Below are 27061 nucleotides of genomic sequence, written 5' to 3'. Positions count from 1 at the left end.
CACTTCCAATTTACTCACTGATTGTAAATTTCTTTCATCCCTTGAAACTATTAAGGAATTTATGTTCTTAATACTTTGCGGGAATTCTTTCTTCATTGAGCATGTTTACTGAATGTGAACAAGAATGCGTGTTCTTGCATGTCCTCCCCCAAGAATCCTTTTTTATTGTTCATTTATTTGCAGTAAGTGGCCTGGTTAACAGAAAGGAATATTTCTCTTCATTGTTTTCCACTTTATGCCTACTGCTGCTATTTATAATTCCAAATCATGACAAACTCCTTCCTACTCTTTCCTTTGATTGTCAGTTTCTGGTTTATCCACAGAAGCAGCACTCCCTCTGTGTCATCTGTAATCAAATGAGTCCCCAAACACTTTCTGAGAAAGGATTCTGTAAAGAGACCAAACAATCCCTCCTAAATTAATTCCAAATGCAGGCATTCAATCCTTCTATTCTTATCATCCATGGATTTTGATTCATCTGTCATATGCTCACATATCTCATTTGCATATTGCCTGCCAAACAAAGACTAAAGTATACCTCTTGCACCACCAGAGAATGAGGTCACCTCTAGGGCACTGAAAAGAAAGTTTTTTCTACCAACACAATTTGGCCATTATCTCTGATTTATGATGAGCAATCCTTTATGTAGCTAGAGCAGCTTGATTATAACCGGGGGTTTTCCGGGATTGTGACAGTTTAGTTGTTGGAATCTCTAGGGGCAATAGTCTAAGAAGGTAGTCTAAATTTTAAGTTCAGGAACAGTATTGAAGTCTTGCACCTGCTAAGGATTAGAATATTGTGAAAGTGCCATTTCTTGGTTGAAAAAAAAATGCTTCAGGACTTCCGGCTTAACTCTGAGATTTTTCTATAGTGTATCCCTACGTGCTTTAAGAAGGACCCAGTTCTTTTTAAAGTGTTTATTGTTGGTCTGGCAAAACAAATACCAGCAATAAATGCCAGAGCTATTTGTTTTTTTTTTTTTCTTTAAAGGAAAAAGTTAAGATGGTTTTGTTCAAAGAAATTCAGGCAGTAGGAAGAGAAAGTGATGTGTCTCTGACTTGTAATTAAGTAAAAGCTTATCTCACCATGTCTCTGATTCAAGAAGTATACTGATGAATGACAGTTCATGGACACACCAAGAAATTAAAACAACACAGATGCATAGCTATGTATATTTATAAGCCACAGACATTTAAAATCACACATATATATATATATTTTTTTTTTTCTGGTTGATTCTAGCTCAAAAGTGCAAATATCCTTGCAAACAATGTTGGCTCTGAAAATCAAGCATTTCCAAATATTTGGTTCAATTTCTATCCTCCCTCCATATAAATGAGGACGAGCCCATAAGGAAGGATGAATAAGAGCCTGACCTTTTTTTAACAGATACAGTTAGGAAATATATTTGGATAATAGCAGGAGGAATTGATCATTCTGAGCAAAATATTCTAAGAAACGGTTGCTTATGGGTAGTTTCGGCATTGAGATCCTTCCATCTACATGAATTTGTTCTGGTTTTATTTCTTCAGAGTTCACTTATATGAAAAAAAGAAAGTCACACCCTGAGAAAAATGTTCACAGAAAAAAATAGCATTCATGTACCTCATCATTTTATTACCACCGGGTATTTAAATGAGTTGTGATATCATGAGCTTCTATCATCTTTACAATAAAGCATTAAAATTTTGATAATCTCAAGGAATCTAGCCAACCCTAGCTTTTTAATTAAAAAAAAAAAAGTAAAAAAAAAAAAGTCCCATTCTCTTAGCTAGTAAATTAAGGCAGAATAAGTAGGAGAGAGGAAAAGGAAGGGCCTCCCCTTTGCTTAACTGGCTATGTGAACCTTTGTATACGAACATAAGTTTCTTTATAAATATCTATTACTGTTTGCCTTCCCAACAGTTATAATAAATGAAAGAGCATATTCTATAAGTAGGTGTTTCCTAACACCCAATGAAAAACTTAACTTTTTTTTGGTACTATTTTAGCAGTGTCGCATTTGACTACCATTTAACAGAGTTCAGCATTCTCTCTTGTTTCAAAATCACAGATAGAAAGTAGGTCAAAAGATTAGACAGAAAGAAACATGGAAAATGTAAGTCTGATTTTTATAGCATTTATATTAGATTTTAATCTGTCCTTCAAAGATATCAAGTCAAGAAACTCATCTGGACCAGCATTATTCCCCTCGTGGTAGACTGTATGGAGGTGATCAATAATTATTCATATAGATAGAGACATAAGCCAAAAGTCTTATTCAATATTAAGAAAAACTAGATAATTTCATAGTATTAGTAATTTTCAGTTAGAGAAGTTTGTGTTTAGAGCAATGAAAGAGGATATATATGATATCTTGGAATACATTCTATTTTGAATATTGGAATTATAAATGATAAGCATTTTAGACACATGATAGATAAATCACATCAGAGGAAAAGGAAGTCGCTAATGCTCTCTATTTGGATAAACACAAAATGGCATGGGTGGATGTAAAAATTCACACATGATTTAGCTTAGCCTTTTCATTAAAACATAAACACATTTGATGTTAAGATGGTTCACTGTGTTTATTTTTTTAAAAATGTTCCCTGCCTTGTGGAACCTGTTTTCAGATGGACATTGTGTGTGCTTTTAGGGTGCTGTGATTACGCCGACAATGGACCATCCTATGTCAATGCAGCCAGCAAACATGATGGGCCCCCTGACACAACAGATGAATCATCTTTCATTGGGTACAACAGGAACGGTGAGTTGAAGAGTTGGTTTGTTTCGCTTTCTTTGACTTCTTCAATAAGATGCAATGCTCTCTATTTTTATTGGCATTGTCAGCAAAACTGGCCCTGTGCCATTGACTAATATACCTTTCAGGTTCCAGTATGAATAAGCTGCATTGTGCATATTATGCAGCATATTCAATATTGGGGCACATTTACTCACATTGACAAGGCTGACGTTTCCACTGTGTTGCATTTAAATTTGAGTTACTTTTTGTTCATATGACACAATGTACCAGGTATCATGTCTGCTTATGGAAAGATATCTTTATGTATGTACCTACAAATCTAAAACTTGTAACACAATACATCTTAGCCTAGTTTTCTTTTCCTAAATGCTTACCCATTTCAGCTAATATACCATTCCCAGGTCATTCACAAGTCAGGGTCCAATCTTGACTATGACTAATACATAGAGCTTATTGTTTACTTTCAATGTTTAAATCAACAAAAAGTAATTGAGAACCTGACATAATCCAGTTCTTTTCATCTTTGTTTTGAATATGTAGACAGACGATGTTGAAAAAAGGAAAGATTCTAATGTACTGGATGTTTTGTAATAGGTTTGGATATTTTTGACAAGCCATTATTTTTCCTTAGGGACAAAAGTATATAAAAAATGCTTATTACAGCATTGATATATATCAACCATTTGACATCACTAACACAATTTTATTTTATGTTTAAAAATCTATTCAAAGACAATTCCTCAGATGGTTAAGAGGGCAAATGTCTAATACAAACTGGAATACTACAATTTTATTATCAGTATAGATAACAGTGAAAAACATCAAAACCAATATTTCATGTGACACTATTGGTAGCAGGTTTTATTTTTTACAAATGTTAGTGCAGATGATTTTGTCATTTTTAAAGATGTAGAAATTTTTTAAAAAACAATTTCTCTGAGTGAGGCAGCTTAATTATTATAGAAAAACACTGGACTAGGAGTTGGGAGTACTAAATTCAAATCTTGATTGAGCCCTGTTCTTTCACTCTGTTTTTGGGAAAATAATATCTCCAGTCTCAATTTCCCTCTCTATGTGGTTAAGTACTGAACATGATGCTATATGAGGGCCCTTCGCTGTCTACCTCTATGACTTTGAGCCTGTATGTCTGTCTCATGGATGCCACTTCTGTGATTCTTCACGGTTATGCTGGCATCATCTCCAAATATCTATGTACACTGTACACTAGCTACAAATCAGAAATTTTACCCTAAAGCAATGTCTGGCTTGCCACATAGATGTGTCAACTCATAGGTTTTTTGGAATACAAGAAGTTTCTGACATGCCCATCGAGGACACAAAAATCTGCTCTAAATAGGAAGAAAGTCCACATGTCTAATGGAAAGAGTCCCGTTTTCAATAAAGAAACGTAATTTTATTAATGTAAACAAAGTACCTACTTGAAGACCTCAGTTGTTGAACTTATAAAAAGCAGTGGATGATACCTTACCTGTCTGAAGGCGGGGGCTGGATCCAATAATTTCTTAGGTTTCTGACCTAGACTTTCAAGTCATGTCTAAGACTACATTTAACTCTAAACTGTGGAACAGCTAATTTTCATCAGGGAGGTAGATTTTAGGAATGTGTAAGTCATTTGTAGTCACTTTGCTCATTTCCTAACAAAGCAATTCCCAAATTCATTGGGAGAAACTGAAGTTTCTCATGTCTGCACTCATGATTTCCCTTCGTATCAGTCTTCCTCTCCTTGAAAGATCATAAATTCTGAACGAGTGAAGTAATGCAATCTTGCTGTATTAATCTAGAATCTGAGAAAAGAGTGAGTTATAATACAAAATATAGAAACACTTTATAAATCCTACTTTGAATCAAAAGCATAATCAGCTGACTTGCTGAAATTCAAATTTGCCAACGAGAAAAAAACACAAGAGCTAAGCTAATTGATAATATGACTGAATCCTTTCAATCCTTAATTGAAAAATAAGCTAAAATATATAGAACAGATTCAGAATTACAATAGTTGCTGATTCAATAACATATATTATGAGTAGTATTTGAGCATTTACAACAAGAACACATTTATATGAGATCATAATTTTTACCCAGCTAGTAATAGCCAAATTACTCAGTAATGATATATACACCCTCCTATCTTAGTTTTAATCAGGTGGCTTATTTTTAACACCAAATTTCTTTTAATTTTTTTTCATTCTTTTCCCACCTCACATTAATACTAAATAATGCTTAGGTACATCATAAGCTTTGTGTAAATTGATATTTTGCCAAGGGTTAAAATTCCATAAGGTTCTGGAAAGCCAGAGAGAAAACACTATTGCTATTATTTTGTTGATGTTTAGTGGTGTCCAGAATATACTTTTTTTCTCAAACTGTCACTCTTATACTTTGATATGCCGTCATGGATTCCTTTTATCTGAATTTTTGATTGGCATGTGTAGTGGCTATTATGCAATTGAAATGGATTCCTTTAATCAAATTTCTCCACCTTATTGCATCTGAAAAGATTGCTTTATCTATTGCTAGGAAGATGGCTTGGTATGGAAAGAACAGTGGGCATTAAAATTAAACTTTAGTTCAAAGATGGGCTCTGGCCCTTATTAGCTACATATGTTAGACAGTTACTTATTAACCTCTCTGAACTTTGATTTCCTCTTTTACCAAGGGGGAAAATAATATGTTCATCCTGGGTGTGGCGTTAAATGGAATGATATTTGTAACATACCTAAAACAGCGTATGATACCCACTAGATGCTTATCCAATGAGCCACCTTTATGCCTCTACCTCAAGTGGCTTCATAATGTGGCCCTCCAGTCCAGGTTGCCAGAAAGGATGTAGAACATTATCAAGACTGTAGTACACCTCTCCAACCCACTCTGTTTCATTTGTCATAATTTATTTCTTTCAAGTTTCTACTTAGCTTCTAATTCTTTCGGGATTGTAAACCCAAAAGTCCAGAGAAGCCAGCTAAGTCACATTAATGAATAAAACTGAGTAAGGTCAAGTGAGAAACCCTGGAAAAATAGCACCAAATTTCACCTATATTTATTCATGTCACAAACATAGTCACATAATAAAAATACACAAGATAGTGGAGATTATATTTTAAATTAGAGATATTTTCATGCAATGCTAGTAACAACAGCTCTGTCTGAGTGTTGGATGAATCAATCATAGGAAGAAGGGGTACCTTGGCTGCCTGGAATACAGATGCCTTGTCTAGGGAGGACAGCCCATGCTCCACTTCAGACAGCTATTGCTACATAGACATAGTGACCCAGGGTGGCCCCACCTTCCAGTTTTTTAAGATAAACTAAATATTTGCATTTTAACGGGCAATCTCCCTGTATTTGAGTTATCAGACCCAGTTTGTCCTAAGTGCTCTCAGTTGTGACTCCTGCCTGAGTTTTTCCTGGTTCTCCTCTGATGTCTCTGACCATTGCTTCTTCTTTTCTTTCACAGGCTGCTGAGCCAGGGTTTCATTTTTAACTTCTCATTCATACATGATTTCCTTAAGCAAGTTCATCCACTTTCATGATTTCAAACTCTGCCTTCTATACTGAAAACCCCTAAATCCGAGTCCTCAATGTTAACCTCATCTTAGACTTCTAAAACCATTTAACCAACAACTTGCTAAATAGCTTCATGTAAATCTCCTTTTGATATCTCAAAGTCAGTACAATCCAAACTAATCTCATGAGTTTCCCCAAACTTCTTTTCCACTGACACTCTTCCTCTTATGTGTTTCTGCCCCTTATTTCTTCTCCAGCTAATTCCATGACCATTTGCCCAGGAAGTCAAATGCTACACATAAGACTCAATCTAGACTCTTTCCTTTTTCCCTCACCACCATAAAGAGCACTTCCATATGCAACTATTCAAGATCTACCAGTTCTGTCCCACAGACATTTGTCAAATATATCCCTTCCTCTACATTTCTAGAGTCTCTACCCTGGGCCTCATTTAATTAATTGTAATAGTCTCCTATCTGCCTTTAGTTTGCTCCAACCCATTTTCTACCATGTTGCCACAAGCAGTCAATCTAAAATTATCTGACCATGTTTCTCTCCTACCTGTAACTTGCCAGAGGCTTTCAGATGTCTGAGTTCATGGAAACTCTGCAAGACAAAGTGTGAGCGTGACAACTCTAGATTAAGACAGGAACATTAATGCCAGAAACAGGTCCAGAGGGCAGAGCAGAGAGAGAGAGATCCAGTGAATAATCCAAAGTAGGCAAGGATCAGGGTCGATGGGGGTTGGAGCCAGGTTAGAATTTTCCATTCCAAGAAAGGGGGCCTTAGGCCATAGGTCATGTCCCACTTTTCCTTCTGAGATCCCTGGGATAAAAAAGTGTATAAGCCGAAGCCTCTTTTTTAAATTGTCATAAAATTAGATATAGTTTATCCCCCCCCACCATAACTCTAAATTATGAAATGGGTACCATGTAGTTTAATTAACCTTTGTTTACCATTGGCCACTTCAAATGTCTATTGTTGAATTCTTTGCCCATTTTTAAGCTGGAGAGAATCTGCAGGCCTTAGGAGAAATGAATTGTGCGCAAGCAGTGTAACTTCTATCCTAGGACTCTGCCAACCTTGAAGAACTTCCTAGTTTTTCTGCTTTTGTTTATATTTTTGTCGCAGGGTTCCCTCTATAGAACCAAAGCACTGTTATCCATAATTTCTTATCACTCCATTGTAAGCTTTAGCAGAAACCACTGGGGATTTTACTGTGTTAGAGAACCTCCAAATTGCATAACAATCTTGTTTTACAAGTTTCTTATCTCCTTTTCATTTGTTCAGTTGGTGGTCACCAGTGGCTTACAATGTCACCAGAATCTTTTCAAAGAAATAAAAAGTTTTTGTTCTGCAGGCTTTTTATCTGCAGTTCTGTTTGTGCTCTCCAATCCACTGGTGATTTGTGACATCATTGGATTCCCATGGTGTAACCACAGCCACGCACAAAGATAATCTTCTAATTGTAGTCCATTTGTTCACCGTGGTTCACTACATTTTTCAGTCACACCATTCCATTTTTATCACTGTAAAATTCTGGTGGTATCAACTGAAAATGCTGAATTATTCATTTTGCCTAGAGATTGTCTTTCTTCAAGTGTTAGCTATGAATATAACTATTAAGATGCACAGATAAAAAGCAACATATAATGTTAAGTGGACTCAGGGTTAGGAACCAGTGTTATAAATTCATAAATGGTAATGAGTATACTTTCAAGAAAAAGTATCAATTAATTAAAAATGGTCAAATACAAGAAACAAAATATAGATAAAAAGAAATAGTTTAAAAATTTATTTAGTCTTAGTGTAAGATAAATGAACGTTGAGAGTAGTCTTATAAACAGTAAATATGCAGGCATTAATTGAAAATCTAGTATAATGAAAGTTTATTTGAAAATATTAAGCTTTCACTATTTAAAAAAATGGAATCTGAATTCAAATACGTTAGCAACAAAGTACAAAATCCCCAAGAGATAAAATGCCAAAGAACACGAACAGATAGGTAATAAAGGAGGAAACAGGATGCCAAAAGGCATATGAAAAATAGTAATTAAAAAAACTGTAACTTAATCAAATACTCACATGGACATAGACACATAACCCATTAAATGGAGTTATCAAAATAAAACACATTGCTGATGAAGGTGTGAGGAAAGAAAACATTCTCAATCACTGATAGTGTGATGATAGAAATCTAAATTTGTGAAGATGTCAGCTGAATAGCAAGGTGGGCAGTCAAGACGCTTCAAGCTCACCACGCATTATAGTTTTGAGAAGCTATTCTATGGAAATATTTCAAAATAACAGAAAAGCCTTTAGACCTCAGAAATATCCAGCCCTATGTTCTTTATATCTTTATAATGTATAATAAAGAAGAATGATTAAATAAATCATCATCCATTCACAAACCAGAATATGAGGCAGCATGAAGTTATAAGAGTTTAAAATAGGAAAAGGATTATTTATAATATTAAATCAAAAGAGAAGGATATAAATTTGCACATGTGGAAATACAGTATAACTAAGAAAAAAATATTTATGAAATAAGGCTGTAAGAAATACAAAATAAAGGTGGTTATTTCCAGGAGATGACATTAGAGATAATTTCTATTTTAATCATTATAACTTTCCTACATTCTCCAAGTATTCAAAAATGAGCATGATTTAATTTTTTGTGATTTATTTTTAAATGTTATCACTATATTCTTGGGAAATGACTAGTAGCATAGTCATAACATCAACTTTTTTGGGGGGAGGGTTTGTAGTAGTAATATGTGATCAGAGTTTTTTAAAAGGTAATAGGAAATACTACCTCTATTAATAAAATATTTGAAGGCCCTTTAAAGATGATTCTACTTTTTCTAGATCTGGGGATCATAACCAACTCATTTTTCCATATCTATTTTGAGACACAAAGTAACTCATGTCCAAGGTTTATTTGCATTTGAATCTGATCCATGTTGGGGTTTGCTGGTCAAAGTGTCCAAGTTTTAATCTGTCTTCTTACATGCTATTTGCTCATGAGAGAGGGAGTAACATCGTCCTTTTGCGGCAAGGAGATTAAATGGAGAAATTTGTGATATACAAATTAAGTCATCAAGGAGGTGAGAAAATGAAGTTTGAGGTTTTAATTTTGAAAATTGAATAAATAATGGTCATGTGACTAAAAAAAAGGGTCACACAAGAGCAGCTATTTAATCATGTTGTGGCAGTTTATTTGAATGTGAGCAATATCTGGTCCCTTTTACACAATTTACCCCTTTAAGGGGAGTTGGGGCTAGATTAGAACTTACCATTTTTAGAAGAGGGGGCCTTATCCTTCTTTATTTTTTAAGATCCTTGGCTAAAGGAATTGTATTAAACCAAAGTTTCATCTTTAAAAAAGCAGATATATTTGGTTTCACATAACCCAAAATTTTGAAATGGATGCCATGTAGTTTAAATTAACCTTTCCCTATTATTTGCCACTTCCAGTGCTATGACACTTTGGGAAAAGACAGCAATCATCTGTTGAATTGATTCTGTTCTATTTATCTCTGCTCTCACAATTCCAGCACACAATGCTCCTTGGCCTTGTCCAACAGCCACCGGGATCAGAGCCAGAGCTGAGTGATTACTAATGAAATTCTAGTTTCAAAATATATCAGTCTCCATAGAGTGTGGGAATATGCAAATTTTTCATTTATCTCTTTTAAAATTTTAGTTCTTTCTTTTGTTCTCCAGAATTTCATTTCACTTTGTGCTCTGGGCCCCTTCCAGATGGGCTGCCTTTTAGAACATTTGTGTCAGCCAGAGAGGGTGAAAATTTCACATTGATTCCCCAATGGAGGAACCAAAATGATGACAGATTGAGGAAGAGGAAAGCATCCTAGAATAGAATGTAGTACCCCAGTAGTCACAGGGGACCTAACAACATGTACCGTGTGGCAGTACTGGGGACCATTGTATCAACTATAAACTAGGGGTCATAGTGCCTTGAGTGTTTGAAGGCAGGGGGCTTAGGCAACCATATGACATATAGTGGGCACTTCCACTTTTTAGAGCTAAGAGTCTATTTTATTTTCTTTTGTACTTCATTGCATTCTTTCTCATGCTCTTTTCATTCAAAGATTCAGTCCCAAGACAGGATTATGATACTCCACCAGCTGTTGTGTCAGGTAGGAAAATTCTAATTCCTTTAAGATTTGATTGGAGGGGAGAGATGGAGGTTGCTGGTTTTCTCCAAAACTCTTTAAAGCAGTGATTCTCAATAGGACTGGGTACAGGAATTTGAATGTTAGTTCTGGGATTGACAACAGGGTAGCATATGTGGTTCAAAAAAGTATCTTTGAAAGTCCAATCCAGTGTTATGTATGGAAAATAAGTATGTTGCTTTTGAAATAAAAAGTGAAAGGTCAAAGCTATTTGGTCTGTGAAGAATACACAGAAAATAGAGTCTATGTTCTGTGTATTAGTGATTCTCAGTATGAGAAAGATTCATCAGAATTTCTGGGAAGTGGGAAAAGGATGTTTATGTTTATCAAAAAGGGGCACAGATTAATAAAAAATAGTTTGAGAAGCACTGCTTTAGAGACCAGAATTCTTCTGAAATCAGAAATTCATTCCATTTTGCTTGCTCAGCACCCAGTGTAGTGTCTGACACATAGTAGGTGCTTGATATAATTGTTTGTTGAATGAATCAAAAGTTCAAATTTGTTTAAAAAAATGCTATTTTGAAGATTGAAAGAAAGGCTGCCAATGTTCCATTTGTACAACAAAGTGGCAGTGATGGATTTGAGAATGCTTCAACATTTTGAGGATTTTAATTATCAATATTTAAATTGTTTCAATAACTTCAGTGGTGCAGTTTGTAAGACGGTATATGTATGTGAAGAGGTTGGTTTTTATTTTGAACTGCACAGATCACCTTAATTTTGAATTTTGTTTTTTTGCAAAGAGGAAAATGGGCACAATTTTTCATTTTTGTTGATTTTCCTAACTAAATAAAATACTGGCAGCCTGAGGCGCTTTGAACTCTTTGATCCTTTGATGTGTTAGATGATGAGGACATAAAATCTAAACCAAAAAGGGCATTGGTGTGACAGAGCAAGAGACAAAGGCCAGAAATAGAATGAAAGAGCAGCCCAAGGGGTAGTAGAGTCTAGCAACTGAATCGTGGTTTTCAAACAGAGAACACTGTGTTCTTGACCACCTGGTTTGCCTGACCCAGCATCTGAAGGGTAATCCGTTTCTCATGTCTTGTGGATTTGTTTAATTATGCTCATGGCTGAATACTCATCTTAAAAGTTCAGTTGAGAAACAATCAGCTAGCTTTCAGCTGTGAAGTTACTTTGGTCCTTTTGAAGATCTCTACAAATTGTCATTAATTGGAATACCACTCACCTTTCCCAAAGTGTATTATGTGCCTATTTCTTAATGTGCCTATTTCATGTAGGATATGGGATCCCTGGGAAGATACTTTGTTCAGTGCATACAGCCTTGAGTTTGTTTAACATGTGGCTTATACTCTTGCTAATTCAGCTATATTAATCATAGCAAAAGACACACACTGGAACTTTCCTTCAGCCAAGTTGCCTGATTTCACTTTTTTTTTAAGATTTATTTATTTATTTATTCATGATAGACAGAGAGAGAGAGAAAGAGAGAGGCAGAGATACAGGAGGAGGGAGAAGCAGGCTCCATGCCGGGAGCCCGATGTGGGACTCGATCCCGGGACTCCAGGATCGCGCCCTGGGCCAAAGGCAGGCACTAAACCACTGAGCCACCCAGGGATCCCCCTGATTTCACTTTGGAGAACCAAATGAACAACAACAACAAAAAGGAACATCAAATGCACTTGCTAGATATCAGCCATAGGGTCTGGCTTTTACACAAATCAGTTGAGGCAGGACATCTGGCTGCTCAGAGCTCCTGCTTAATTCCATAGACAGGTACTGCTGAAAGTTCTGCTGCAGAGAAATGACTTGATCAAAGTAGGGCTTTAAGAAACTTAGTCCAGCAAATTTGTGTGTGCTTAAGGAACAACAACAACAAAAAAATAATCACATAGAGTAGTTAGACAAGTCAGATATAATATCACTAAAATAAATATCCCAGCTGTAGAGTACAAAAGAAGGGACTAGTATAGAAGTAACAGAAAAAATAACATGGGGGCAAGGTGGGAGTGTCACAGTCACTTCCTTCTTCTAAGCTGGGATTGGTGATTTGACGTTTTATCAGTTTCATAGACATTTTTAGATCTTAGCTAAATGAAAGTAGAACCTTCCAAAAGTGTGGTAACTATCCTGGTGGGCACAATGTGAGTGACTTTTGAATAGTGTTTCCTTTGCTCAACCCTTGACCAAATCAGGGAAGTAAAACAGGAAAATGTGTTTTAAGACTTTCTTCTCGGGATCCCTGGGTGGCGCAGCGGTTTGGCGCCTGCCTTTGGCCCAGGGCGCGATCCTGGAGACCCGGGATCGAATCCCACATCGGGTTCCCGGTGCATGGAGCCTGCTTCTCCCTCTGCCTGTGTCTCTGCCTCTCTCTCTCTGTGACTATCATAAAAAAATAAAAGTTAAAAAAAAAAACCTAAAAAAAAAAAAAAAGACTTTCTTCTCATATCTCCCAATATGCCCAGATTGGACAACTCAAATAGTAATTAATTCTTTGCCAGTGTCGGAACTGACTAAATTGTCATAATGTAACTGAGTTCAAGATGTCTGCTTCGTAATCTACAGAGACATAATCCAACCTAATATCATTCAATCAACCCATCAAATACTTATTGAACACCTTCTGAGCACTAGGCACTACTCTCAAGTACTTGGGATACAAAGATGAGTAGAAAAATAGACCAATGGTAAAAAAATATATATAGTCTAATTTAATGTTGTTGTCATTATTTGTGATGTTTAAATGTATAAAGTATGAAGAACTAAAATCTAGAATCTAAAAGGAAGATCAGTGATAAAGTGAATTCTGAGCTGGATTTGGAAAGATGAATAGGACTTTAGCAGTTGGACAAGAGTGGCAAAGGTAGATCAGGGGAATAGGACAGGATATGTAAACTCTTGAAGATAATGATATATGGGGTGATTAGTCACCTGGCATCCTTGGGACTAAAGGTGACAATATAGACACTGAGGCTATGTCAGGGAAAGCTGATTTTAGGTGAGGAGGCCTCTTTCCTCTTTGAGTCACAGGTCACTTTGTTCTTTTATTTATTCAAATAATATTTATTGAAAGCATACTATGTGGCCATGATTGTGTTGGGTGCTGAGGATACAGCTTCCTTCTAATAACCTAGGGCTGAAGTAGGAATTCAGGTACACACAGGTGATTATGACACAGTGTTAAAAGTGTTTCCACATAGACAAATATGTGATGTTTAAGTCTGTAAATTCTTCAATAAATACCTAAATTAAGAATCTACTTATGTTACTAGTTATAGAAACTTGGGAAAATTATTTCTCTGTATCTTCTGTTACTTATCTGAGGAAATAATAATAATTACCTCATAAAGTTGTTGCGAGTATTAGGGGTATTAAAATATATAGTCCATGGACCGCCTGGGTAGCTCAGTCAGTTAAGCATCTGACTTGGTTTCAGCTAAGGTCAAGATCTCAAGGTCATGAGATCAAGCCTTGAGTAGGGCTCTGCACTGGATGTGGAGCTTGCTTAAGATTCTCTTTCTCCCTCTCCTTGCCCCTCTTCCCATAGTGTCACTCTCTTTTTCCCTCTTGCTCTCTCTCTAAAATAAAATAAATAAATAAAATATTTTTAAAAAGATACATAGCCCACTTAAAACAGATCCTGGCATAAAGTGCTCAAATGTTATTAACAACAGCTATCCTAATTATTCTTATTACAAGGTGCTATGGTGGCACAAAGAAAAAAAATCAACATAGAGGAGTCAGAAAAAGTGGAAGAAACCTCTAAATGGAGACATAAGGAGACATGAGGATTAGCCAAGTTAAAAAAAAGTTGGAGAAGGAAAGTTTCAGACCAAGGGGGCAGCATATACAAACAAATGCTCATGGTAGCAGGATATAGTAAATTCAAGGAAGTATGAATGGTCCAATGGCACAGAGACACATAAAGAGAGATGGGGAGTAGAGAAAATGAGTCCGGTGGAATAAGCTGGAGCAAAATCAACAGATATGATTACTCGAGGTCTATCCTGATGGCAATAAGCACTAAAAGGTTTTAAGTTGGAGACTGACATGACCACCCTGGATACAGTATGGTAAATGCTTTGAAGAGACGTAAAACTGGAAATCGGAGACCAGAACTCAAGAACCCAAGCACAAAATGAAGTTGGCATGTGCTCAAGCTGTGGAAATGAGAGTGCAATGTTGACAAACTTATGATATAGTAGCTGACTGGCTATCAGAATAGAAGGATAGAAAAGAGTTAACGGTAGTTCCTTAAGTTCCTGGCAACTCAGTGGCCCGAGGTGTCATTTGCTGAGATCTGAGCCAGAGGACAGAGGATCAAGTTGGCAGGAAAGAGACTAAGTTTAGTACTGTACATGTTGAGCTTCAGATGTCTATGAGGCATCCAAATGGAAATAATCAATAAATATTTGGATGTGTGTGTCTGGAACTTAGAAGACAGCTCTTAGCTAGAGATGAATTTTAGAGTTATTGCCATGGAATTAAGTCATGTCATCCAGAGAATGTTCTTAGAATGAAGGGTGTAGGCAGATCCTTAAATAGTATAAAATGGGCAGGAAAAGGCACCTAAAATGAAGATTGGGAAGACAACTATAAGCATGGAAGGAAAACCAAGATTATGAGGTTTCAAATGAAGCCAAAGCAAGGATGTATCTCAAGAGAGGATGCTCCAGTAAGAAAAATCCTTAAAAGACATTACTGGATTTAGTTACATAGAGCTCACTCATCAATTTGATGAGATGGTATAAAGGGGAAAGGTAGAGACAGTGATTATCCTGTACAAAAGTAAATGCAACAAGTGCCAGAAACTTAACAGATTTGGTGTTGAAGAGTAGAGAGGATAAAACTAAAAACAAATGGAGAATAAAATTGATTGCTGTTCTGATTTTTAAGATGTTTTTAGATGGAAAATATTTGGTCATGACAGAAAGAGCCAGGAAAGCATTCTGAAGTTTAAAGATGTAATTCATGAAGCCGTGAGTGATAGAACTAGGTCACTGAGGAAGGCAGACATCTCTTGTGGGAATGTGGGAAGACAGGAGGAAGGCATGTTGTATGTGTGTGTAAATCTATAAATGTAGAAACAGAATGTCAAGAGATTTTTTAATGAGATAAGTACTATTTGTTTTATGTGAAGTATTAAGTGGTGTCTTCTGAGAGCATTTAGGAAATGGCATGGGAAAGGATTTAAGGAGAACAGAGGGGATCCCTGGGTGGCTCAGCGGTTTGGCGCCTGCCTTTGGCCCAGGGAGTGATCCTGGAGACCCGGGATCGAATCCCACGTCGGGCTCCCGGTGCATGGAGCCTGCTTCTCCCTCTGCCTGTGTCTCTGCCTCTCTCTCTCTCTCTCTCTCTCTCTCTCTGTGTGTGTGTGACTATCATAAATAAATAAAAAAAAATTAGAAAAAAAAAAAAGGAGAACAGAGGTTTGGAAAACTGTGGAGTAAGAAAGCCAGCTACCAATACATAGAGAGTTTGAGGGGCAGTACTGGAGGTCCATTAGAAGCTAAAGATTATGGATTTTTGTGATGCCATTCTGTAAGGATGTTTGATTTTCTGCTGTAGTGATCCAGTAGCCAAGAAGGCAGAGAGGTGCATTAATCCAGGGCTAAGATTTTACTGACTGAAGTGGAAAAAAAGGCCAATATGTGCTGAGAATATTGACAAGAGAGTGACTGAGTGACAAACCATAGTTTCCAGGTCAATAGAAAGAGAAAAGAGGCCCACAGGGATGGGAGAGAGGGAGAAACAGGGATTATAGAGAACAGAGGTCTCAATGAGATATACCAAGTAGTCAGAATAGAAGACTCAGGTTTAAGATTTATGGATAATAAACTGTTCTTTGGAAAGTCAAGGTTATGAGAACAGGTGGCCAAAAGATGAACTTGAGGTGAAAGTGACAGAGGTTAAGGAAATCAGGCAATATGAATTCAAGAGGCCACTGTTCAAGTGTGTATTTTTGTATGTCTGGATTTTTTTAATTTGTTTTTTGACATTAAGATGTCAGCTGATCGCTGATAGAACTGATAGAACATATTTCTGGAACATGTTAGACACACACTAATGACTTTCAGAATTTTTAAGAATAAAGTTCTTTCCAGAACACTTAGAATATAGATCTGATTAACTGCAGAAACGTGTATGAGATCAGTGTTTTTCAGGGCATGGTTTGTGTATCACCATAATACTTCCAATGATTTTAGAAGCATAGGGACTCAAACTTGCTATTTTTACTCTAGCACTTAAATAGTTACTTCAATGTGAATTTGAAGAACATAGAATAAGTTCATCAAGCACATAGCTTAAGGGATACTTTGCTTAGGAAATGTTTAAGGTAAATAGTTAACATGTGAATACATTTTAAAAAACGGGATCCCTGGGTGGCTCAGTGGTTTAGCGCCTGCCTTCGGCCCAGGGTGCAATCCTGGAGTCCCGGGATCGAGTCCCGCATCGAGCTCCCTGCATGAAGCCTGCTTCTCCCTCTCCCTGTGTCCCTGCCTCTCTCTCTCTCTCTCTCTCTCTCTCTGTGTGTGTCTCATGAATAAATAAATAAATAAATAAATAAATAAATAAATAAATAAATAAATCAGGAAGAATATGGGTATGAAAGATTGGTGATATCCAAAAAGACTGGCTACAGTTTACAAACAAGAGCCCTAGATTTATTTCACAGGACTCACCTCTTCTTGTTCAAAGTCTCTGCTATACCTTATCCAGCTTATTTTAAGGACAGAAGACAGAATCCTGGAACTAAGTATATGTTCATGCAAAAATCACAAGAGCCTATTGTCTTTTTATTGTTTCTTTTCCCTCATAATTATAACTTTTTAAAAGATCCTCCCATTTTAGGGAAATTTAAATGGAAAAAATGGCAAGTAAAACATTTTTTTCTATTCACAGTTGGATTTTGTGAGGAATATGGGAAAACTATTGATAATTTGTTGTCAGATTTTTATCTCAGTTGCTCTGAGCTGAATATCCCTGATAGGTATCATCAAAAAATCAAGCAAAAGACTACCATGGACAGGGAACTGAAGTAGAACCAAAATTCGTTCTTCTTTTCTAAAAAACTTAGAGTTCAAAATCTGAACCTGTGTTTGGGAAAAATGAAAAAATAAAAAGGAGCCAAAGAGATGCTTTGATAGGAAACCATAGAACTTCAGAACATACATGCATTTTCTGTCATGTCTTTCCTACACACCAGCTAAAATAGATTGAGAATAGTCGTTATCAGGATAATTTCACAGAAAAGGCATATGTAAATCACAATAGAGTTACACTCAGTGTGGTCCAATATGAAGTACTTAAGTGTCAGATTTCTAGCCAGGGAGTCATGCTATAAGAATGAAGTCCTTCACAGAGGTACTTGGCCTAGATTAAGACCAAATTCCCTGCCAAAATAGTGTGCAGTTTTTGCTGCACATCTTCTTTGCTAGTCAGTAACATCAGTTTGCATTGGAGGAATTGGTGAATCTACACCAAAGATTTGGTTGAAGCCTACCTATATACTGCCTCTCTCTCCTTGGATAGGAATAACTTTATAAAACTAGCCCTTAACTGGGGGCAAGGGCATGTTTGAACTATTTCAAAAAACAAAACCATTTTTCAAGCTCTAAATAAAATTTGTTTTCCTGGATACCATGAGCTAATTACAAATGATTTCCATCTCTTAATTAAAAATTAGGTCCATTAGTACCTCCAATTGGCAACAATTAGCCATTAAATTGTATTTACTGTAAAAGACCTGACATAGAGTTATGTGTTCCTACAAGCCATGCATGAAAATCAGTTTCATTTATTTGCTCAAATATTGTGCATCTATTTTAATTACAAAATTGCATTTGTTTAAATGCACTAATTGATTGTTTCCTTTCAATAAATTCTAATAAGGGAGGCTTTGCTCTACTTATTATTCACTCATTCAGCTAATATTTATGACTTCCTGTAGTGCTACAAGGAACCAAGACTAGATGGTATAAAATAAAGATGTACCCATTTCCTACAAAGAACATTGAATCTAAAAACAGAGCATGGTGTTGTAAAAACTTGTCATATAACATAGCATGCAACAGATATCATAAAAGTAGTTTGCATAACAGACTTTGTATGAGTATTTGACAAATAGGCATGGGCATGCTGTTATTGTGTTCCTGCTAGTGCATTTATATTGTTCACTACGTTACAAAAATAAAGCCTTAAAGACTTTTCCTGTGGGGCCCCAATTTTCTGTTGCTTTATTCAGGTACCCAATAACCAAAAGGAGCTTAAGCAAATAGACTGTCCTGATATATAAACATCACTAATTTAGTCCAGTTTTGGATGTATGGAGGGATTTGGGATAGAAGGATGCAAAATTTTATACCTTATCTTCTAATTCAAAGTTTTTTTTTCTGTAAAGGTCCATACTATAAATATTTTAGGCTTTGATGGCCATACAGTGTATCATAGCTACCCAACTCTGCCTTAGGGGTGAAAACAGCCACAGACTGTGTATGTGGATGACCATGGCTGTATCTCATTAAAACTTTATTTATAAATATGGGCACCAAGCTAGATTTGGGTGGGTTACATAGTTTACACACCTGCTCTAATCAATTGATTTTGTAAGTATTTCGAGTTAAATACATCATAATAAGCATAAAATACATTTCATTTTAAAGCTGGCATTTTGTGTTTTTTTTTTTTACTTCATGAAAGGCATATGAAATATCAGAAAGGCAGAGGTGGGACAGGTTGAGATAGAGAATGAGAGAGACATCTTAATATTTTAGTGTGTACAGCATAATTGTGGTACTGAAGTATTAAAACTCTAAGTGCATTTTTTAAATCTTTCACATGCTCATCATCTGTTGGTTTTCTGGGACTTATTTGTATATACCAGCAATGGCAGATTATCAACCAGAAAAATTAAATATATATTCTGTTTAATATCCTCTTGACAGCTTTAGAATTCTGTACTTTTAGAAATTTATAAAAAAGAGAAGAGATAGGTCATTGGAATGGATTTGTAGTAAAAAATATAATTTATATCTTTGTCACACCACCTAGACTGGGATTCTCATGGCCGTTGTGGTTGATTGGGGTCCACTGAAGTCACTCTTTATCTTTCAGCACTAGCTAGCTATTCTGTTTCCCCCTGGGTAACCACTTCTCTGAGTACTGTATTCCACTTTGCACTCAAGGTGAAGGGACGCTTTCCTGGTCTCGTCTAAAGACTTAGCACTGCATAAGGCAGGCCTAGGAGGGCTGGAGATAGGACTGCCCTTCTGTGGCAGGGTCAGAGCAAATTCTACTTGGTGATGCAGGACATACCAGACATGGAAAGGCAGCATGCAAAATGCCGTCTTTTTGCAACATAATCCTCAGTGAGTGGCAGCGATGGGTTCAGAGCACTCCAGAGCGACAGTGTACAGTGTCACTTAGTACCCCAACCATCGACAATGGCACTGCCTCTATAATGGCAGCTGAGGAAGAGAGCATTTTCAAGGCAAGGATCGATATTAAAGGAAGCTAATTTCATGTGCAGGAATCAGCACATCTGGTCCTGAAAGCACATGGTTCCCTTTTTAATCAACAGCACAGAGTAGGCATGGGGGTTCCTGCCAGAGAATCCAACCCTGAACTGACTATGATTCAGCACTTGCCAGAGGCAGCCTTGAGACGTCTGATACCAGAGAGACACGGCCTGACAGACGTGCTAACATTTCTCTAGACTCTGTGTGTTAAATTAGTTTATCAGAAAGCAAAATACCTGAACCGTATGATTGCACATCCCTATAGAAATGCTTTCTCAGTGTTAAAATGTAATGTTTTAGCCTCTTCTTTCTTAAAGGGGTGACACATGACACAGACACTTAAACCACATCACTAGCTTTCTGGAGACACTACAGTGGAAGTAATTGTCCATTATTTTACTCAATGTTCCTTATATAAAGAAGCCAGTGATGAATTGCTGCTTGAGTTCAGTGCCTCGGCAAGTATTTCTCTCCAGATGAGCAGATAGCCTTCTTTTTAACTGACATTCTAAAGTACATAACTTAATCTATTTCCCTTTTGGCCTTGGCTATCAGGACAGTTCGAGTCAGATGCAGTACATTGCAAACGTTCCCAGTGGCATGTTCTCTTGATTGCTCTCGAATCTTCATTGATTTGCTGGTGTTTTTTAATTGTGCTTTTTAATATACTGCTTAATTATTTAAACCCTTCGCAGATTTGACTTGGAAATACAAAAGCTCTCATTTTTATGGTTAAAAAAAATAAATGAAAAAATGCTAATGGGCTCAGGGAAGTTTGTGTGCTATAAAGTCTCAATGGCAAGATAAAATGAAAGATGATTGTGATTATGTGTTGATCTGATCTAAAAATTGGCCAGCAGGCAGTTTTCATTTATTCACACATATGCAACTCTGAATAGGAAAAAGTATGGCTTAACAGTTAGAAATGGCTTTCAGAGTCAAGAAGGTGTATGTGATTCCTGGTTCAACTATTTAATAATTATTTCACAATAAATTTTACTTAAATGTTCTGAAGCTTACTTTTCTACTCATTAAGTACAGATAGTGCATTAGCACCTCTCTGTGTATACTTATATGAGGATTGAGATGACATATCTAAAGTACCTCGTACATGCCTGAGTCATAATAGATGTGAAATAATTGGGGCTTTCTTTTTTCCTTTCCCTGCATTCAAGGAAGTATGTTGGACTTCCTTAAGCATTACTAACCTTAACACTTGCCATAAGAGATTGACTGAACCAATACTGCTTTAAAATAGAGTTTTCAAAACCAATATCTAACAACAGAAGAAATAGTAAAGGAGTTTACTATATTCCTCCCCTATTGTCTGAACTGTGATAATATTATTAGTTGAATCAATATAATATATCAAATTTAAAGCTTTTTCAACAACATGAATAAATAATACTCATAACGCAAAATAGAAAGGGTGACAAAATGAAACCATTTTTTTGATTTTGAGTCCTAAACATGAATGTAACACTCAAAGAGAGTGCATTACATGAATACCATATGTGTTTTTAATTTTTTCTAAGCTTTTTAAAATGTTGCTTTGCAATTTGTATCATTTGCTGAAATGTTAATAGCGCAGTCTTTCAATATATCTAATATGGGGGAGATATTTATAGACCCAGAAAACATGAGTGTGTTCCTATAAAGATGGTGATAATGATGATTGTAGTGATTAGACTATGGCATTTATGGTAGAATTAAAAGAAAACTGTTTCTTGATAAAAGTGACATAGAATTTTTGAGCAATTCTGTAGCCTCAAGTCAGTCTTAATTTTTTTATGTGAATTCATTACCTCCCTACCAGAAGGTGCATCTCCACAACCAGTTGACCACTGCTTTTAATATTGTCCATATGGAAATCACATTCCAAATGATATAATGTGTCCCTGGTATGCAGCACTTGGAAAAACCTAAAATCTTCTCAGTTTATTTAATGAGAGAATTCTAGTCTCTTGTGGTTTATGGAATTGATAAAATATGTTCGAAATTAGGACCATATATAATATACTTTAATTACATGTGGGTATTAAGTCTAACTTCCACAAGTTTTATATATGTACATATATAAAATACAATTGTATATGTGTGTGTGTATATATATATATGTGTGAATATATGTACACCTTTGAAATGTATGTTTAAAATAAAATCTGCTTTTGGGGATAATTTGTTTTCCCAAGTTGCAGATCACAAAATATTTATTCCTACCAAAATCATGGTGGTAACTTTTCAAAGTCCGCTTGCCACCCAAGATACTGGTTATACATCCTTCTTTTCTACTACTATTATTCATTTAGATAATGTGGAATATGTCACAAACAGTATATTACTTCTTATCAGGTCAGTCATTTTTTTACTTGTCTGAACTGTGCACTTTGGTGTACTCATTGTGATTTAGCTTTGATACAATATTGATTGCAAAGCCATCAGCTATCTGACCTAGGTAGTACATATAAAAACTATAATAGCTTCCCATCAAGTTTCCTTAAAAATGAAAAACAAAAAGTTGAAAAGATTTTAAAACAATGGTGCCCTTTAATTTACATGCAACAGACATATTTCAGCTGGCAGCAAAATCATGTTGGATTCAGGGTAATGGATTGCAGGTCCCTATAAGGCATAAATTTAATTACGTTATGTGCCTGCTTTGCATCCAGCACTCTGCCCAAGAGACTCAGATCTGGGAAAGCACAGGACTCCAGATTCAGGAAATGGGAATTTCATTCATAATTGAGCAGTTACTTTAGCAAATCAAATATATGGAGTTGGTTTAAAAAAAATCATTGAGATTTTTGAGATCTTTCTTCTGGAAGATTAAAGCCTACTAGCCAAAGAAGACCAGAGACCAACTATAGTCAAATAAAATTAGCTTTACTAGCTTGAAAAATAAAGGAAGATGCTGCAGGTGAGCCACAGAGCATCTCAGAGGAGGGATTTTGGATGGGCTTATAGGATTTGAACTTGTACAGTATGTCTTTGAGAAGGGCTTCAGGAAGTGATAGTTTTCTGCATTGTGTACTGTCAGGAAGTGAGGGGCAACCTCACTTAATGTCTTAATATTGTCTAGTAAGTGAGAGGAACAAAGCAAACCTAGAATTACCCTTGGAAATGATGCAGTAGTCACTCATGTTAGACAAAAAAGGGAGGTGTTTGTTTTTAGGTTTGCAAAATGCCCTTGCCTTTCTCTTTTATCCCCCAGTCATCAACTCTTCTTGTCTGATAATTGTTGATAATTCTTAAAATTTGTTTAATTGGGAATACTTTGACCTTGCTAATAGCTACCAGCTAATTAAAGATCATTTGAAAGATTTCCATAAATTCTTTCCTTATCTAAATGTTGCCTGATAAAAATATAACAGAATATTCAATGGCCTTGATCAAAAGTCAATACAAACATGGGATAGCTCAAATTGTGTTTTATTTATCATAAGCATTGAGTGTATATGGACAGTATTCCTAAACTAAAAATGAATCTATGCACAAAAAGAGTACCTTATGTTCAAGTTGCTGTGCTAAGTACTTCATGTGGATTTACTGGTTACATTTGATTGTCACAACCATCTAGTGGAGAAGTTTGTGTGTCCTCTACAAAATGATTCTTTACAAACTCAGCTCAAACCCCCACCCATATTTGTGTTCCATCAGCTATTTTAAACTTTTTGACCTTCTCAAGTTCCAAACCCAAGTCTTGCCATTTATACTCAGAAGATAGCTACCTCCTCCATTATGAGAAGATAGACACCATATTTGATCTGATCTCCCACAAATGTTTTCTCTTTACTTCAAATATCTATTTCTTCATTCTTCCTCTCTTCTTCCTGTATTTTGTCAAGTCATGGCCTTCTCTTTATCAATGTTAACCCTTCTTTCTATGTTCTTGTTTATGTCTTAACCTCTGATGTTCTTACATTAGTGTTCCTACACCCACCTTCTTCAACATATACCTATCCATTGATGATTTATTCCTCTGCTTAAACAAAAACAAAAGGTGAAGGTCCATTCTGTCTCATTTCCTAGGGTGCTGGTGTTAGGGCATTTTGCTTTTCTTTGTTCTTATCCCCAGAGAAGTCATCTGGTTCATCAGCTTTAACCATCATAAAGATGGCCTCCACATCTCTATTGCTTATCGCATCCTCTGAGATCCATGCATCTGTTTCTAGATACCTCCCAAAAGTCTCTCTTCTGCTTCCACCACTCTTGTCTGGCCTGCTGAAGCCCAGACTTCATATTCATAATTCAAGCCTCATAATATTTCCTCATCTACTTGCTCCCACAGACTTCCCTAGAGTTCAAGCAAACCACTCTTAGCATTGTATCTCAAAGACAAGATTTTCAACATTAAGTGTATTTATGAGTTTAGGATTGTTATGGTCTTTGATAGTAACTTGGAACATAGCTCTTCCTTTTGGGTGAGAATCATATGATTTAATACTCAACTGAGCTTGAAGTAAAATAGGACATCTCTTATAAACTGACAAGTCATTTTTCTTCCAAGATATTGTGCTTCAAATCTCAGACATTTTTGTTCACTCTTCCCCTCATGCAGTGTTTTCTTTCTTTCTTTCTTTCTTTCTTTCTTTCTTTCTTTCTTTCATTCAATTTCACAATATACTTTGAATCTGCTCTCCATTTGAATCACGTTCCATTCTGTTACCTTAGTCCAGATTGGGTCCTTGTTACCTTCTAATTTTATTATTGCAATGTCAATACCTGGCCTTTCCCTTTGTTATTCAACCTTCACACAAATGCCTGAATAAACTTTGAGATTAACATTTTTTACTTTAACTTGGTCTGCAAGGATATGATCTTACTATAACAACTAGGCGTTACCTTAATAAATAACAATCCTTACTCTATTCTTTTACTGCCAGAGAGAGTGTACAGATTAGATCCCTGAATCTAAAGTCAACTTTTCTTTTGTTTTTTTTTTTAAAGATTTTTATTTATTTACTTATGATAGACATAGAGAGAGGGAGAGGCAGAGACACAGGCAGAGGGAGAAGCAGGCTTCATGCCGGGAGCCCGATGTAGGACTCGACCCCAGGACTCCAGGATCACGCCCTGGGCCGAAGGCAGGCACTAAACCGCTGAGCCACTCAGGGATCCCCTAAAGTCAAGTTTTCTAATAGCAACACTCAAACTTGCAAACCAGTACATACCAGTAATGTTACACTACTCAAAGCTATGGATGGCTTAGAGATTATTCTACAGGGACGTGGGTGTTAAAACTGCGTCATACTGTAGAACCACAGTGATGATTGTTTATTGATCTCTCTGTGAATGCAGACCTAATTTTTTCCTGAGAAGAAACTTATCTTTCCTGCAACAAACCTCTGGATAGTGGAAGGTTTATTTTGGGTGGAGTGAGTGGGTTTTCTTAAATTCTTCTTAGCTTCTTCAATTTGACGCTATCTATTCAGTGTCAAGTTCAGCATTGAGACTTATGTGTTACTAACAGCAAAGAAAGCTACATTCCAAGTCCTTGTCAAGAAGTACAATTCCAAAGTTACTAACACTCATACCTTTCAGAACCTTGGCTAAAAGAAAATAATATTTTTGGAGGAATATTTGGATAATATGCAATATATCCATTCTCCTTAGTTATCTAAATTATAACCCTGGATTAGGCTGAAGAAGCTGTTCTATCTGAAACTCTGCCCCACTGACCCCCTGAAAAAGAACTTTTTCTCAAGTATGCATTGGCATAATGCCATTTACTTCCATTTGAAGGACACTATAATCATAGCCCTTGGAAACTTGCTTTGCTTACTTTAAAACTTTTGCTTCTAAGACTACACAATATCTGCTATTTTTTCTGACCTGTGGGAGAAATGTCTCTGTTGCCTCCATATTGGGAATTATTCTTCTATCCATCTGATTTATTTTCTTTCCTAATGGACACAGTGAATCATGTAATTCATTGCTAACTAGCTCTGACAAATTTTAATGGGATGTATTTTATTTAGCCTTGCTGACTTCATCTTACTTTTTTCCCTTCGTCTCATTTTTCTCACTTATTTGATACTACAACATTTTATACAATTTGGACTCCCTTAAATCCTTTTTGGGAGCAAGATGAGCTATAATTAAATAAATTTGTAGAGACTCCTAATGTATAATATCTGTAGTCATGAGCCACAACTCAAAGGTTACAAGGATTAAGTACTCATCAGCCTTGTGTTCAAAGCCTGCCACGGTATAATACTCAAGATACTCTTCCAACCGCCTTTCCTACCAAGTCCCTCCATAATTCTGTTCTCTCACTCATCACAAGTATTTGTAGGATGCGTTTGGCTATGAGCACTTTCTTTCTTACTTGACCTGTGCTGACTTTCTACCTGGAACTACTTCTCTGCCACACCTGCAGTTTCTGCTGGTCAAATCTTACTCATCTTTAACAATGTCTCTGCCATGAATCTCTTCCTCATTTTCACAGGCAGATGTGATGTAACTTTATTTTGAAAATTCAAAGTCTTCTGTTAGCACTGTTGTACTCCACCTAACAGTATAGATACATGTACATTCCTCACCGCCTCTCCAACCCATCTTTAGATTGCAGGTCTCTAGAGGTTTGGAATTCAATAGCTATGCTATTCCCATTATGCCTGGTTGTACTAAGGCTTAAATATTTGATAAAAAATGGAAGTCTTTAAATAAGATCTTACCCTCAAGTACAGACTTCAGTGCTAACTTTTACTCCAAACAAATTTGGAAGACCGAATGTGAAGGCAATACTAAACTAGTCAGATGCCTGAACTTTCTCTAATAAGCCTAAAATTTAGGACAGTTTTCCCCCCACAAAGTTAATCTAATTAACTGTCATCCTTGACAGGATTAGCATGTCATCCATCTGTCTGGTCTTGCTGATTCAAGCCTTAAGCCACCCCAATCCATTCTCACTACAATCATCAGTGTCATCTTTCTAAAACTGTTTCAAATCTTTCCACAGCCTTCAAAATCCTTCTCAGTCCTTAGCCCCTGCTATAAGGTCCTTCATGATCTCCATGTCTACTTCTCCATACTTATCTTTCACTATTTCTGTGCTCCAGGCACAATTGCTTTCAGTTTCCAGGACTGGCCAAGTTTCCAGAGTTTTTGCCTA

At 36.3% G+C, this 27061-nt stretch overlaps 1 protein-coding gene across 8 annotated transcripts in view; it reads left to right on the top strand.

The window, feature by feature from the left end:
* RBMS3 (RNA binding motif single stranded interacting protein 3) overlaps positions 1-27061 on the top strand; it is a 684622-nt gene that overhangs the window by 617721 nt on the left and 39840 nt on the right. For 7 of the 8 annotated variants that reach the window (XM_055321498.1, XM_055321501.1, XM_055321496.1 and 4 more), the window contains 2 exons: positions 2640-2750; positions 10385-10432. In XM_055321498.1, coding sequence (XP_055177473.1) covers positions 2640-2750; positions 10385-10432 — 159 coding nt within the window. The remainder of the gene's footprint in view (positions 1-2639; positions 2751-10384; positions 10433-27061) is intronic. The other variant, XM_055321500.1, reaches the window with a different exon arrangement.

This window comes from Nyctereutes procyonoides, unplaced genomic scaffold (assembly GCF_905146905.1).
Source record: "Nyctereutes procyonoides isolate TBG_1078 unplaced genomic scaffold, NYPRO_anot_genome, whole genome shotgun sequence".
Lineage (NCBI taxonomy): Eukaryota > Metazoa > Chordata > Mammalia > Carnivora > Canidae > Nyctereutes > Nyctereutes procyonoides.
Note: the sequence above shows the minus strand (reverse complement) of the source record. Positions and strands in the feature narration are given on the sequence as shown.